At 38.1% G+C, this 15,756-nt stretch overlaps 1 protein-coding gene across 1 annotated transcript; it reads right to left on the bottom strand.

Annotated features, from left to right (window-relative positions):
* Nucleotides 1-2,645: 2,645 nt before the first annotated feature.
* LOC124057501 (protein FAM163B) lies at nucleotides 2,646-14,341 on the bottom strand. Its single transcript, XM_046385843.1, has 3 exons — nucleotides 13,700-14,341; nucleotides 3,502-3,617; nucleotides 2,646-3,175 (listed from the first exon to the last, which is right to left on the bottom strand). Exons 2-3 carry the CDS (start codon nucleotides 3,592-3,594, stop codon nucleotides 2,732-2,734), a joined length of 537 nt encoding a protein of 178 aa, XP_046241799.1. The 5' UTR covers nucleotides 3,595-3,617; nucleotides 13,700-14,341; the 3' UTR covers nucleotides 2,646-2,731.
* Between the last annotated feature and the right edge of the window lie 1,415 nt (nucleotides 14,342-15,756).

The following is a 15,756-nucleotide window of genomic DNA, read 5'->3' on the forward strand; positions in this document are numbered from 1 at the left end:
AGAGGGACAAATCACATATGACAAAAAAAAAAAAAAAACCCACTTAGCAGCGTACTATTTTATCACACATGCTTTACTTAAGGTTGCAGCAGTATGCTGATTTCACAGTATACTGTGGTGTGAAAATTGATGGTTTCTTGGACAGTCATTGTAACTGATAATAATAATAATTGTAATATGGTATACCCTGATACCATGAAACTGGGATATTTTCTGGAGTAGTATTGTACTGTGAAAATTTTTAAATGCTCAATGCCTCATGTTGGAAGAAAACTCTACAGATATTACTTGAAGCCTGGCCTACAGCACAGCATCTGTCTATAGCAGGATGTCACCAAGAAGAAATTAATGTCTTCAAAAAATCACAGTCATTGTATAATTAAACGCTTCAGAAAAGCCCTTTAAAATGCATTTTGTTTTCTGCACCATGGCAAACAAACAGGTATTCACACACTGAAACACTCATGTACTGACAGTATATCAACACCTGCTCTTCACTGACAAACCTACATAAGTGAACACAAACAGCAAACTGAAGCTCCATCTTCTGTCCTCATGGGAAGCCATTTTAGTTTTTATTCTTCTTTTTTTTTCCTTTTAAAGCAAAGATAAAACTGTGACTACTTAAAATTCCAGTTCTGGATAACCTCAGTTCAGCTCCCATCTTGATGATGATAGTGTTTCATCTAGTTTTGAAATTAATGGCAAAAGGTATGATTTAGTTAATAATTTTGATCTCATGAATATATATTTTTTAATTATTTTTGATGAAGAACTCAACTTTAATTATCAAAAATGCTGTTCATGACTTTAATATTGTCTGGTTAAAAATCTAATTTTGAATGCAATGGATTCTTATCAAGAGCTGAAAAGTTAAACCAAAATTCTTGATATTGGACATTAGATTTTTGATGTTAATAATTTAGGAAAAATTCAGATTTTAAGTCAAAATCAATACAATACAACAAGTCAATACAATACTGTACAGAGCTAAACCAAAAACATACATGCATATAGGCCCAAAACACTGCTTTTTGCACTTTTTGCACTGAATTATTTGTTATATATGCTCTTGAATTAATCATCTGTGTCCATAAATTAGTTTTCTTCCCGACTGACACCTGGCAGTCTGAGAGTAATTTACTTGTTCAAGAAAAAAATGGTTAATGGTTAAAAATTGAAATTCTGCTCAGCCTTGCTTTGATTCACACCTAAACAGGTGTTTTCACAGTTTGTCTGATTAGACCCTGATTTGAAGTCTGTATACATGAAGACGTGTAATTGTGCAGAATAAGAGGAAGCACCTGTGCAGCTTCACTGTGGTGTGTAAAAGCTTCATTCTTAAAAGATAGTAAACCATTAAAAAAGTATTCAAACATACTATTTGGCTCTTATGAGGTGTTAAGTGAAATGTAACTATTTCACACTGTGCAGTTTTTGCTGTATGCCTTTGTGAACATCCACTTGTATATTTTCCATGGCATAAATGCATCACAGTCATGTGGTATTATAAGTATATATACTGTCTATATATATATATATATATATATACATATATATATATATATATATATATATATATATAGATAGATATATATAGTGTATGTTCAGTACTGGAGCAGAGTGCTGGTCTCTTGGATAATGGTTTTCCAATCTGAAAAAAAAAAATTGTGACTATATGTGAAGTTAATCTGAGTCAAAGTAAACAGTCTCCAAATGGAAGCTACTGACTCAGGAAACAAATCTGTCTTCTGTTTTATTTGCTCTCCAAAACACTCTTGATGTAGAGCTTGAAGAATAAGCTTTAATATATATTTTCTTATGAACAAATCCTGTGAAAAGACCAAAACCTTTAATGTGTTAGCCCGTCTCTCACTACTTCATGACTTCTCCACCTGGTCTGTGGCTCTTGGATCCACTGGTTCCTACTCAAGGCGATAATCTTTAAAAACACCTCATAAATATCATTCTGATTACAAAAAAGGGCTGGGGAATTTAATACAACAGCTTGTCAGTGTAACTTCAAACCTTACTCAAACAGGAGATAATAATTAATTTGTTGGGGTCTATTTTCAGGCGAATAGAGCTCTATTATTCCAGGGAATAAGATATGTTGAGTTTTGATACACAGAAAATACTTGTTAATAGGATACATTCGGTGGTGGCTTTGGTCCCAATGTAAATTTGTCGACAATTGGACCAGAGTCAAGGTTTTTTCTTCCATTTCTATCTCGTGTGCCACATTCAAACAAACTTAAACTGCGTTAAATTCAGTCTACTCACTAATGCTCAAATTGTATATTTATACTTTGATACACACATACAGTCTATATTGGTTAGCTATTTTTATTTATTTATCTAATCTTCTACACAAATCAGACATAATGGTCATAAAGTGATCAGTTTTAAGTCAAAACTGAGCAAAAAAAAGTTTGTCTGTTCAAGTCTGTCAGAAACAAATTATTATATTTTGGAAAGGCATTCAGCAGATGCTTCAGAGCTGTAGACCTCCAATAGTCTATGGCTTCCAGGGGATGTGTGAGAACACCCAAAAGTCCTCAGTGTAGCAGTATATCGGTACAGTGTAGTATTAATGCTGAACACCCAGAACAACACTAAATTAAAATGTTAATTTAGTGTATTTGCAGACAGTACTAAGTCAGTTCAGCTTATATACTGTAAACCTCTCCTCCAAGTCGACAGGGTGGCATTGCCTCCACCCTGCCTGCTCTTAGACGTCGGTGCTGACACTGTGGGTGACCACCTCCCTCATGGTAACAGAGCGGATAAGGTTCAGCTTCTGGTAGAGACTGGCCAGGTCCATGGGCAGTTCCAGGTCCTGCTGCTGCACAGTCCGGTAGCTGATCCTGCGGCCGCCATTGCACAGCCTCTCTGGGTGCTGCAGGTAGAAGGGCAATGAGCAGCGAGCACAGGATGGGCAGAAGGCATGTGAGCGCTGGCACCTACGCGGTGGTGGTGTGGGGGAGTAGCTGGCAGGCCCATTGGCCTCAGTGAGGAAGGTGGGGGGATAGGTCCCTTGTTCCTCGCCATAGTGCTCCGGTGTTGGAGGCGTAGGGGGAGCAGAAAGAGCCAGGGGACAGGTTGGTGACATGGTGGCGAGGTCTGGTTCCTCGTCTTCCCCCTTCTCAGACTCCTCCCTCTTGCAGCAGTAATACTTGAGCGGTCAAACACAATAAGAGAGAACTAAAGATCAGGACACTATCAAGAGCATCACTGTGCCTAAGTAGAGTACCTAAAGCTCTAGACTCCTTCATGTTTTCAGTTAAACACTCATTGTACTTGTACTTGTAAATTAGTTTTTGACCATTATGATAAAAAAAGATGAGTGTCTAATCCATCGTTACATATCTTACATTTGCAAACAACTAACTACATTAGCTAACAGCTAGCAGCCTGGAGAAGTTCTAAAGTCATTCAGATGAAAGAGTAGGTGGTAGCAACTCAAAATCAGTTAAATAGTCAAGAGTAAAATAGTCATACCTGCAACCTACATAAACACAGTACAGCGACAATGGTCAGTAAGATGACTGTGGCTAGAATTCCTCCTGCGATGACCACTGTCCCGGCTGACATTCGAAATCCTCTCCATCAACAGTCTGCAGGGAGGAGGAAGAGGAGAGGGATGCAGACAACAAGGAAGGAATATAAGACAGGAGGAGGATGAAAATAAGAAAAGGAGGAAGCAAAGGAGAGAGTAAGACAAGAGTAGAGAGGGGAAATGGAGCAAGAGGAGAGAAGGGAGCAAGAGGAGCATAAGGAAAAAAAGATAGGAGACGGGAAAGGACAAAGGACAAAGAGTAGGAGAACAGCAGGTGAGAGAGAAGGTGTAAAGATAAGGACAAGAAGGGCATAAAGAGGAGAAAGAAGAGAGATAATGGTGTTGCAGTAAAGTTTTATGACTCTACTGGACAGCTCTGAAATCTTCAAGCTGGTTTCTCTTGCCAGCAGCCATACTGAAAATATTGCTGATCAATTTTTATCTTTTATCTTACGACTCAGCGCACATTTCTATCTGTAAATTATGCCGTCATACCGAGCCAAGTGCAAATAAAGCCGGTCTGATCTTCTTGCGCTTAGCAATGATCACTTTTTTTTTTTTTTAACCCTGAATTAAACCTTCCAGGCATTTTGCCATTTTACTTTAAGTCTGTGTAACTGTCTACCAGTCAAATTACTTTCAGCTACTTTTTAATTTCTTAATCAAATAGTGTTTTTAGACACAACCACTAACACAAATGGTGCAATGGAAAATCCACTCTTTTGCACTCTTTCAGACAGTTAGTGGAGAAGATCAGTACCACTGTATTAAGTTAATTGAGCTTAGCACAAAGACTGGAGACATGGGGAAACAGTTAGCTTGATCCTGGAAAACATTACAACCAATTTTTATTGTTGTAGTATACCGCACTCCTGGCCCATATCAAGAATTTTCAGAGTTTCTATCGAGTCCAGTCCTTAAAAGTAATAAAGTAATTATTATGGCCAATTTCAGTGTATACATAAACCCACTCACTGCTTCAGTCACACTCTTGACCTGGTTTTGACATATGGAATTGAAGTAGAACATTTAAAATCCTCTTTTATCTGACCATTGTTTTTATAAATTTTGAGTTTGTGTTACTTGATTACATGCCACCAAGAAAAAACTTCTATACTAGATACCTGTCTGACTGTGTTGTGGCTAAATTTAAGAAAGCAGTTCTATTGTCGTTTACTTCAATATCAGGTTCCTGTACTGCAGAGGTTCGCAAATTAAAACAAAATGCGCAAAAACTTGAAAGGAAATGGCGTTCCTCCAAACTCAGTTAATCTCGTGCAATCTGACATGACAGCATTAGATCGTATAGGAAGGCCCTACAGACTGCCAGAGCAGCCTATTGCTCAAAATTAAATGAGGATAACAAGCATAATCTCAGGTTTCTCTTCAGCACTGTAGCCAGGCTGACAGAGAGCCATAGTGCTATCGAGTCTTGTATCCCTGTGACTCTCAGCAGCAATGACTTTCTAACCTTTTTTAATGGCAAGATTTTAAACATTAGAGACAAATTTCAGCACCTACTGACCTCAGTTGGTACTGATCTACCTTAGAAACAGCAGTACAACCAGATAATTATCTTGACTGCTTTTCTCCCACTGAACTTCATCAGTTAAATTCACTCATATTTTCATCCAAGCCAACAACGTGCCTCTTAGACCCCATCCTGACTAAGCTGCTCAAAGAAGTTTTACCCTTACTTAGCACCTGTCTATTATCAGAATCAGAATTAGATATGATCACTCTGTCCCTAATAACAGGCTATATACCCCAGCCTTTTAAAGTAGTGAAAATCTCTCCTTAAAAAACATACACTTGACCCAGAGGCTCGACCAATATCTAAGCTTCCATTTCTCTCCAATATTCTTGAGAGAACAGTCGCCAATCAGCTACGTGACTTTCTACATAGTTAGTAGCTTACTTGAGCATTTTCAATCTAGCTTTAGAGCTCATGATAGCACAGAGACGACATTAGTCAAAGTCACAAATGACCTTCTATTGGCATCAGACAAGGGACTTATCTCTGTCCTTGTACTGTTATACCTTAGAGCTGCATTTGACACCATTGACCATTCCATCTTATTGCACAGACTGGAACACCTAATTGGCATTAAAGGAACTGCATTAAGCTGGTTTCAGTCCTATTTATCAGATCGATCTCAATTTGTTCATGTTAATGATGCATCATCCATACAAATCACACATCACAAAAGTTAGTTCCCCAAGGTTCTGTGCTTGGACCAATGCTGTTCACCCTTTATATGCTCCCCATCAGTGATATTATTAGGAAGCACTCCATACATTTTCATTGTTATGCAGATGACACAATTGTACTTGTCAATGAAAAAAGACAAAACAAATCAGCTTTTTACTTCTAAATTCAGACAAAACTGAAGTTATTGTCCTGGGCCCTAATAACCTTAGAAACAAATTATCCAATGATATAGCAATGCTAGATGGCTTAGCCTTGACCTCAAGCTCCACTGTAAGGAATCTAGGAGTTATCTTTGACCAGGACACGTCCTTTAACTCACACATAACACACTTTTCAAAGACTGCATTCTTCCACCTCTGCAATATTGCAAAAATTAGGCACATTTTCAGTCAGAAAGATGCAGAAATATTAACCCATGCATTTATTATTTCCAGGCTGGATTATTGTAACTCCCTTTTATCAGGTTGCCCTAATAAAGATTCTCCAGCTAATCCAGAATGCTGCTGGACAATTACTCACAAGAACCAGCATTAGAAATCACTTTTCTCCTGTACTGGCTTCTCTACACTGGCTACCTGTAAAATTTAAAAAGTTTAAAATTCTTCTCCTGAATGACATTAACTAAGCTTTTGATGTGTCAGTTTGAGTCTAAAGTCATCCAAGTCAAGTGACCTGAGTCCACACAGCTGATCTCCACGTCCAATAGAAGACCAAGCTTATAATAAACTGTAATTTTCCTTAATGGCTATTTTTGAGGTTAATGTCAACAGGTTGCCAATAAGTCTCTCTAAGGGAAGCAAAACTGAACCTGATAGAAAAACCTAAGAGACAAGCACCAGAGGTGAGAAAAAAATGTTTGTTTTTTTTTCTTTTTTTTTTGCCTGAATCTCAAAGTTTGAAGCTTCTGCTTTTACAGGAGTCTCTAGACACACTGAACAAGAGACTTCAAAATCTGATGATTACAAGGTGAGATCTGTTTTTAGAGATGCAGCCAATTCTATGATAATAATTTAAGCAGATTTGTGGAAAGTGTAATTTGCATTCATTCTGAATGAAATGATGTATGTATTTTCAGATTTATGACTCTAAGAAGAAGTTCAGCAGTGAGAAAAACTCTCACTGAAAAAAAAAAAAGATGAGAATGTAAAAAACCCTCTAGTTTATGGTTAGCATGTCAATAGAACTGCATTCCATTAAACATTTTGCATTTTTTAGTTGAAGTTGAAGAGTGCTCCCAAAGCAACCTGACAATTAAACAATAAGGTGCAGTCAACAGAGCGCAAACCTCTGCTAGGCTCAAACCTCTCTCCAACCCTCAGAGCTGCAGCCTCCAGGACTGATGATGGTGTACTGATTGTCTTTCTGTACTTTCTGTACAGCTTGGACAAAAAGTGACTTGACTCGTGATTTTAAAAAAATCTGCTGGTAACTTTTTGAGAACTATACCTTTCACATGAAGATGCACTGACATGCAAAAAGAAAGTCTTCCTAGATGTACTATAATGTAATTTCCAAAATTATCGGTAAAAACAATCCAGATAATATTTATTTGTCTCTGGAAGAGATAAGAGGAAAGGTGACACAAGGTTCTTCTTCAGTTTTCTTTTCTTCATCACTTAAGAATGAGGAGTCAAGAAGTCTGTTTCTAATCTCCTTGAAATTACATTAGTGAAAGAGAGAGACATTATGCATATGATTATTCACTTCTCTTGATGTTTATTGCAGCAAATCTGGTTCCAAACCAGAATTAAGTGTGTACAAATGGAAAGAAAAATCAAATACTGAAGGGGCACCAGTAAAGCTTGTTCAAAATATTCTTCTGAAGAGTGGAGTCACTCATCCCTGATGTTAGATTAATATTATGAATTTCTAATATTCAGCTTTCCCTCATGTTTTATACAATAAATCAGGAGCCAAAGCACCATTTAAAAAAATGTGCACTGAAGGATAGTAAAACACCAGCAAGCACATGCATAGAGTCATGTGACAAGAGAAGTGGCTTAAGCAAAGTAGCCATCATCATCTTATTTCCTCTTTGCTTCCCATGTTGCTGTGTGGGTGTGACGAGGGTTGGCAGGAGTATTACATGTAGGGGGATTGTCACGCCATGATGCATGTGGAGCTACATGGCCATCGCACCATCCAGCACTCCAAAAATGCACTACCAGTCAAAAGTTTGGACACACAGATTTTTCTTGTTTTCAACATTGTATATAACTACTGTAGACATTGAAATTATGACAGAACAAATATGGAATTGTGTAGTCAACAAAAACATATTAAGTAACCCAGAATATCCAGTATAAAAACCAGTTTTACAGTTTTATATCTTCAATTCTTCAAAGTAGCCACCTTTTGCTTTGATGGCAGCTTTGCACACTCTTGGCATTCTTTCAATCAGCCTCATGAGGTACTCACCTGGAATGGTTTTCCAACAATCTTGAAGGAATTTTCAGAGGTGTTGAGTACTTGTTGGCTGCCTTTCCTTCACTCTCCGGTCCAACTGATCCCAAGCCATCTCAATTGGATTTGGATCGGGTGATTGGGGAGGCCAGGTCATCTGATACAGCACTCCATCACTCTCCATGTTGGATAAATAGCCCTTACATAACCTAGAGGTGTGTTCGGGATCATTGTCCAAATGACGGTCCCACTAAACGCAAACCAGATGGGATGGCATATCACCGCAAAATGCTGTGGTAGCCATGCTGGTTAGAGGACCTTCAATTTTGACTAAGTTACCAACAGTGTCACCAGCAAAGCACCCCCACACCATCACACCTCATCCTCCTCCTCCTCAGACAGTCTCCACTGAACAGTGTCTGTTGAAATATGTTTGCCACTTGAACGCCACGAAGTATTTATGTGGGCTCTAATCTGAGGTGCTGTAAATTGGTGGTTTCTGAGGCTGGTAATGGTAATAAACTTATCTTCTGCAGCAGATGTAGCTGTTGGTCTTGCGTTCCTGGGATGGTTCTCATGAGAGCCAGTTTCATCATAGCATTTGTTGGTTTTGGCAACTGCACTTGAGGCTACATTCGAAGTTCTTGAGACTACCTCGTGAACCTGATGAGAGAATGCCAAGAATGTGAAAAGCTGTCATCAAAGCTAAATGTGGCTACTTCGGACAATCTAAAATATAAAACATTCTAGGTATTTTAATACTTTTTTGATTACTACGTAATAACATATGTGTTCTTTCATAGTTTGGATGTCTTCAGTGTTAATGGACAATGGTGAAAATAATAAAAATAAAGAAAAACTACTGAAGGAGAAGGTGTGTCCAACTTTTGACTGGTAGTGTAGTTGAGGGAAATTAGAGAAATCTAGACAAATAAGAGCAAATGTTACAGGTAGAATTTACCTGCAGACTAATTTGCATGCTCATTTAGGTGCTGTTCTCTCCAGCAACAGCATAGCAGTGTGGAGTCAAGCTGAAGACATTTTACAAACAATCAAAACATTGATGTTCGGGTTGAACGCGGTCGGTGACCACTTACTTCAACAGATTTACACTGACTTAAGAGGTTTTTCTAACTTTCAATTTGTTTTATTTGTTTTAAAGGTATTTGTTGGTTTTGTGAAATAATGAAAATATTTTGGGATATAATAACATAAAGTGATTTGCTGATAAAACAACATTTAGTACAGATATATAATGTTACACTGATCTTTTTTTGTTTGCACTGCTGTAAGATTTATGAAAAAATTGATAAAACTTTTGTCTGCTCTTCACAGTGGGGGTGTAAAAGTGTCATGTATTAGTTAAACCCTTTTCAGTTTATGAATGCAATTCTCAATGTTTTCCACTGATGAAAATCATCATTCAATAAAATCCAAACAATGAACCTGGAAATACTGAAAAGTCCAGCTGGGCAGGAATACTTTCTATCAGCATCAGTGAAATGTTACCATTACATACATTACAATGTTATTGTGCAGGTTTTCAACTGAGATTCCAGTGAAGAGATCTATTCAAAAAAACACAGCAAGTCCACATCTCTTGTTCCAAAATTTCTATCTAATAAACACATCTCTTTGTGGAAAATGTGAGATTTCTCTGCGGGACTGTGATGAATCGTCAGCTTCACTAAACCCTGCAAGGACCTTTGTTTTCACTGTATGTTAAGAACCATGTTGCTTTGGATGTCTTATAACAGTGATTGTTTACTGCTTAATAAGTTTGGAATTGTATTTGATATGGTATAACAGGGTGATATATCAGTTCTGTGGGCTCAAATGATGTTGTTGATAAATGCCACTCATATCTCTGTCTCCAGCTCTGCTTACTCCTGCCACATGTTACATTAATGCATGCTTGTGATTTAATTGATGAGATGCATTATTTGGATTCACCGTGCAAGTGCTTTACAGTACCTTTTAGTGTTTACTGTGCCCCATGAGGCTTTCTGTGCTTTTTGTTTCTGTTGCTTTGGATAACTCACAGAAATGAAAATGTTTCATAGACTGATCCATCTGTGAAATAATACACACACACACACGCACATTTTTTTTTCTTTCTTTCTTTCTCTGTCGTGCAGATTCCAGCAAAATGATGCATATGGGGGCAAACAGCATGAGACTCCTATTAACTTTAATTTTACATTCAATTACTTAACCCTTGAGTACACCATGAAGGTAAAAACAGAATCTGTACCTCCTTGCACAAGGTATTGTAGTTACCAGGGCTCAACAGGTGCAGGAATTTGCAGATGAAGTTAGCTTTAGAATATCTGTTGGTTTGATTACATATGTGAGACTATGTGTGTTTACTTGTTAACTGAGGTCCCCAGTGCACAGTTAGTTGTTTCGCTGGCACTGACTATCAAGGGTCAACTACGGTAAATCACTAAAAAGTGTCAGGACCAATGGAAGCAAGTATCAACATGTAAAAAGACTACATTTCACCACACTTGTGCCTATAAAAAGTACTCACCACCCTTGGATGTTTTCCCTTTTAATTGGAATCAGAATCAGTAGAACCTGGTGTTTTTGACAATAATTAAAAAAAAACTCTAATGCCAAAATGAAAACAGATTTCTATAAAGCATTGTCAAAAAATATGATTTAAAGTGACTGCTTAAATATTCACCCCTTTAAAAGTGACTGGCCTAATTCAGCAAAGGTCTAGCCAATTTTTGCTAGTGGTCTCATAATTAGTGAAATGGAGATCACTTGAGTGCAGTGAATGTGTTTCAAGTCATTGTAATATAAAGACACCTTTGTCTGGAAGGTCCAGTCACTGCTTAATCAGTATTCCTGCTACAGTTACAATACAAAGACAAAAGAACACTTGCAACTCCAAGAAAAGGTTATTGAAAAGTATGTAAGTAAGTCAGGGGATGGATACAAAAAAAAAATTCCAAGACACTGAACATTTGGAGTTCAGTTAAATCCATAATTAATAAATGGAAGGAACATGGCGCGTGTATAAATCTGCCTAGAGCAGGCCATCCTCACAAACTGAGTGACCGTGCAAGAGAGAGAGGGAGGCCACTAAGACACTTATGACTACTCTGAGATGGGAGAGACTCTGCATAACAAAACTGTTGTCCAGGTTGTTCACCAGTCAAAGCTTTATGGGAGAAAGTGACTGTTGACGAAAGCTCATATTAAATCTCGACTAGAGTTCACTCAAAGGCATGAAACTCCAAGGTCAACTGGTTGAAGGTTCTTTGGTCTAATGAGACCACAATGGAGCTTTTTGGCCATCAGACTAGACAATGTGTTTAGCGGACACCAAACACTGACACATCACCATAAAGACTGTGAAGCATGGTGGTGGCAGCGTCATGCTGTGGGGATGCTTCTCAGCAGTAGGCCCTGGAAGGCTTGTAAAGGCAGAGGGTAAAATGAATACAGCAAAATATAGGGAAATCCCACAGGACAATCTGATTCAGTCTGTAAAAGAACTATGACTTGGGAGAGGATTTATTCAAGACAACACCCCAAAGCATACAGTAAAACCTACACAGAAATGGTTTAAAGACAACAAGGTGAATGTTCTGGTGTGGCCGATTCAAAGTCCAGACCTCAATCCAATAGGGAATTTATGGGTGGACTTGAAAAGTGCTGTTCAGCCTGACAGAGACTGAGCAATTTGCAAAGAGAGATGGAGTAAAATTGTAGTCTCCAGATGTGCAAACTTGAGACCTATCCAAACAGACGCAGTGCTGTGATTGCGGTCAAAGGTGCATCTACAAAATGCTATCTTGAAGGGGGTGAGTATTTGTAAGATCTGTTTTCACTTTTTTTTAAAAGCCAAATTATATTGACTATGATTCCATTTATAAAAGCAATAAAACAGGTCAATACTTTTTATAGGCACTGTACATATTAGATATCATATTTAGTCATAATCCTCCTGAAAGCAATGACGACATGTATCTTTGAATTCATCACCACTCAAACACCACCATGAGCTGCCCCTCTCATCAGCACCCGAGGATGAACTCATCACTGACTATTGCATTGTGTTTCCACAGGAGCCATGGAGCCCTGGACATCAGCGTCCCTAGGGGCCAGAGAATCATTTACACCCGTACAACCAGTCAGCATCTCACACACAAATCACCGGACAGACTCAGCATCCATCCATCCATCCATCCATCCATCCACCCATCCATCCAGCTGTGCTTACTTAGAGCTTCAGTCCAACCAAACATAAATGATCTTTATTATTACACCTAAATAAATCTCAGAAATGTAAATATCAAATAATTCTGTTACTGGCAACAGGAAAAGCATCTCCATTTTACTTATTTACTTACGTACCTACTTATTTTTGGCCATTATTCAGTTGTTAATGTCTTTTATTATAATATTTCAAAAACAGAATAAATCAGGTTATACTCAAAACTCGAAACTTCTATCAGCAGTGGAAAAGGTTAACATTTTCCCAACAAATTCTCAGACTTTTTCAGCTAAATTACTTGGCAAGATAGAGGTTTCTTTGGTAGTGCTGATATATTCAAGTAAACTATACACTAAATGTTATGAATTGCTGAATACTACAACATGATATATACAAATAACAAGCTAAATTGAAGTAATAACCAGATAAATGAAATGTACTGCCCAGAAGTAAAATATAAACATAACAGATAAATGACTCACATTAGCTTATACAGCAGTAGATTTTTGTACATATAGCTAGTTGCTCTCTGACGATCAAAGTAATTTTTATTTATTCCTTTTTTCCTAGACCTAATAAATAATTATAATACTATTGTAAACAAATGAACAAATTAAAAATGAGAATTCAATTAACTGAAACATTAATAAGACATCTTATTTAGTCTCTGGTCAAAATTTAGAGGGTGAGACTTGGGGGATTAATAGACACTAGATGAAGTGTTGTAAGGTTTGTAGTCAAGAATTATTTGTAGTGAGTAATTATTTTATCTTTATCTTGTTATATATAGTACCTTTTATGGTTCTTACTGCTAGGTGTTTGTTGTGTACTGGAGAGGAAAGTCAAATTCAAATTCCTTGTTTGTATACGCAAACTTGGCCAATAAAACTGTTTCTGATCCGGATTTTTAACACCCATCCCACTAATTTATTTACAAATTTGAGAAGAATTAACAGAGACTAAAATCAGTGGCTGATTTTCGTGAATAAAGGGGACAGTGACAATTACCTACAGGTAAACCACAACTGAATACTCGGTTCATTATCACTCTACAATTTCCTGAAATTAACTTTTATCAGTCTATTTGAATGCTCTTTTTGTGGACTTGGTGCACTTTTAGCGCATATGCTATTACGCTTTGTAAAAGCTTTAATCTGTGAATTTCCCTTGAGGATGAATAAAGTATCTATCTGTATATCTATCTATCTTATAACAACAGTCATCTGGTACTCCGTTGCTACTCGGTGCACCGCAGGAGCCACAGACAATTCATATAAACAGCTGATAATCTTACCCATCACATTAGTGTTTGGATCGTCCCATGGCGGCACTTCCAGCTCGGCGCGCCCCGGTGTGCGGTTAGAGGTGACGGTTGAGAGTCGAGTTTCAGCTGAGAGAGGTGTAACTGTGACTGAGAGCGACCACAGCAGCGTTTTACATCCGCACACACACCTGACCTGTCAGAATGAAGAGCAGATATCTGTCTCGGTGGATCAACGGCGCAAATCTGTGTTCACATTTCTTCTGTAATTTCACAAGCGCAGTTTAGTTCCTCAGCTGGAGATTTTTCAAATGTAGCGGGGTTGTTGGCGAGATAATCTGTCCAAACTTTTCTTTCACGTGGAACTGTTTCCTTCGTCGTTCATTCTCTTAACTTTCCTTTAACCTAATGGCACTTGCTTCAAAACAGGTTGCAAATTTTATTACAAGCTATTCAAGTCAATAAAATCCCAAATTCTGAAATACTTCCTCTTCAGATCCCCGGTTCCAAAAACAAAGAAAAACAAAAACATTGAAAGGAGAGGAACAGATAAGCAGCTGGTCCAAACACACGCAGAGGGACAGCAACAGGACGGTTAATTAACTGGTAAATGTGTGGTCTGCACGGATCCGGTCTTATCCTATCTGTGTTGCAGTGCATTCATTTCTGAAGCTGACCTGACTGGATGTGCCCGTGCGTCACAGCATTGCGCGCTACAAACACGGATGGATGCAGCCACGTATCCCAGATCGCGACTGTAGATATCTTCATTGTACCATGAATGATAATAGTGCAATAATCAGTGTAATCAGATTTTGTTTTTGAGGAGAAAGTACTCAGTTTAATATGTCTCAGTTTTAGACTTTTATTTATTTTTTTTTTAAAGCAGAGTTGGTATTTGAAAATGAGAAGTGTTGGCATATCCCATGTCCAGTCCAACCAATGCAAACTTAAAAAAGCCAAAGTAAGGCCATGGTCCCTCGCAGCTTCCCACCTGCAAACACAGCCAGGTGTGTTTGCTATAATGACAAGCTGGAGGTGCTTCTGTTTGGAATCAAACCTCTGGCCTCTGTAGTCGGTCAAAATGTACACACAAATTCACAGTACTGCATATCCCTCCAAGTATAGGTCACTCCATTCTCATGAATTACTTCTTAGAAAGTATGGAAGGACAGATAAGAGTGTTCAAGCGTTATTCAGAACCTATCATGGCAATGTGAACAAAGCATGATGCACTATGACCAAAGAAGGATTTTCCTTGTTGTAGACAACTGCAGTATAGCCTGCAGACATAACAAAAAGTAAGTCTGCTCTGTGTCCTTCAGAGTTGTCTTGGTTTTAATTTTGAAACCATCATGCAATACATCAATACTGAAACCAAACTGAATCAGTAAGTTCTTGGCCCAGTATCAGAATCAGAATCAGAATTCCTTTATTTATCTCCAAAGGGAAATTCTGATAAAGTGTGATAAAGTTTTCTACAGGCTGTGAAAGAAGAATCCCAAAACAGAACTCTGACAAGTGGAAAATGTCAAATTTTTCATGTCAGGATTTCCGGACTGTTTTCTTTATCTGTTGTTGGGAAGAAACCTCTGAATCAATAAAATAAGTGTCCTCTCCCTCTTCCATTGCTCCACTTTGAGCAGCACCAAGAAAAGACAAGCCAAAGAGATGCAAGGAAAGAAAAGATTTTATTGTGTGAATTATTTAGAGGTTAAAGCAGGCTGAGATTCCACTGCATTGTACAGACAAGAGTGTGTAATATTAATGAGTGGAGACGTTAGAGGTTATTTCTCCTCTTATCTGGTATTCCTGCTGTGCTTCAACGCTTCAGCATCCAGCTGCTCCCACAGGAACCTGCTGCTCAGAGCAGTAAAAGAGACTGTCAGGTTAAACCTGGACTCAAGCTGCAGAACTTCACTGGGACGATCAAACCCTGTGGCTTTTCTTAGGTTTTTCAGTTAATGAAAGAAAGTAAGTATCAGCTTCAGTGGGAGAAAGTGAAAGTCTGAGGCAGTCAATGTGGTGGTCTGTGTGTTGTCACATTTAACAAATCACAATACAAAATTCTGGTGTAGAAGGAGACTCTC

Source organism: Scatophagus argus, chromosome 4 (genome assembly GCF_020382885.2).
Source record: "Scatophagus argus isolate fScaArg1 chromosome 4, fScaArg1.pri, whole genome shotgun sequence".
NCBI lineage: Eukaryota > Metazoa > Chordata > Actinopteri > Scatophagidae > Scatophagus > Scatophagus argus.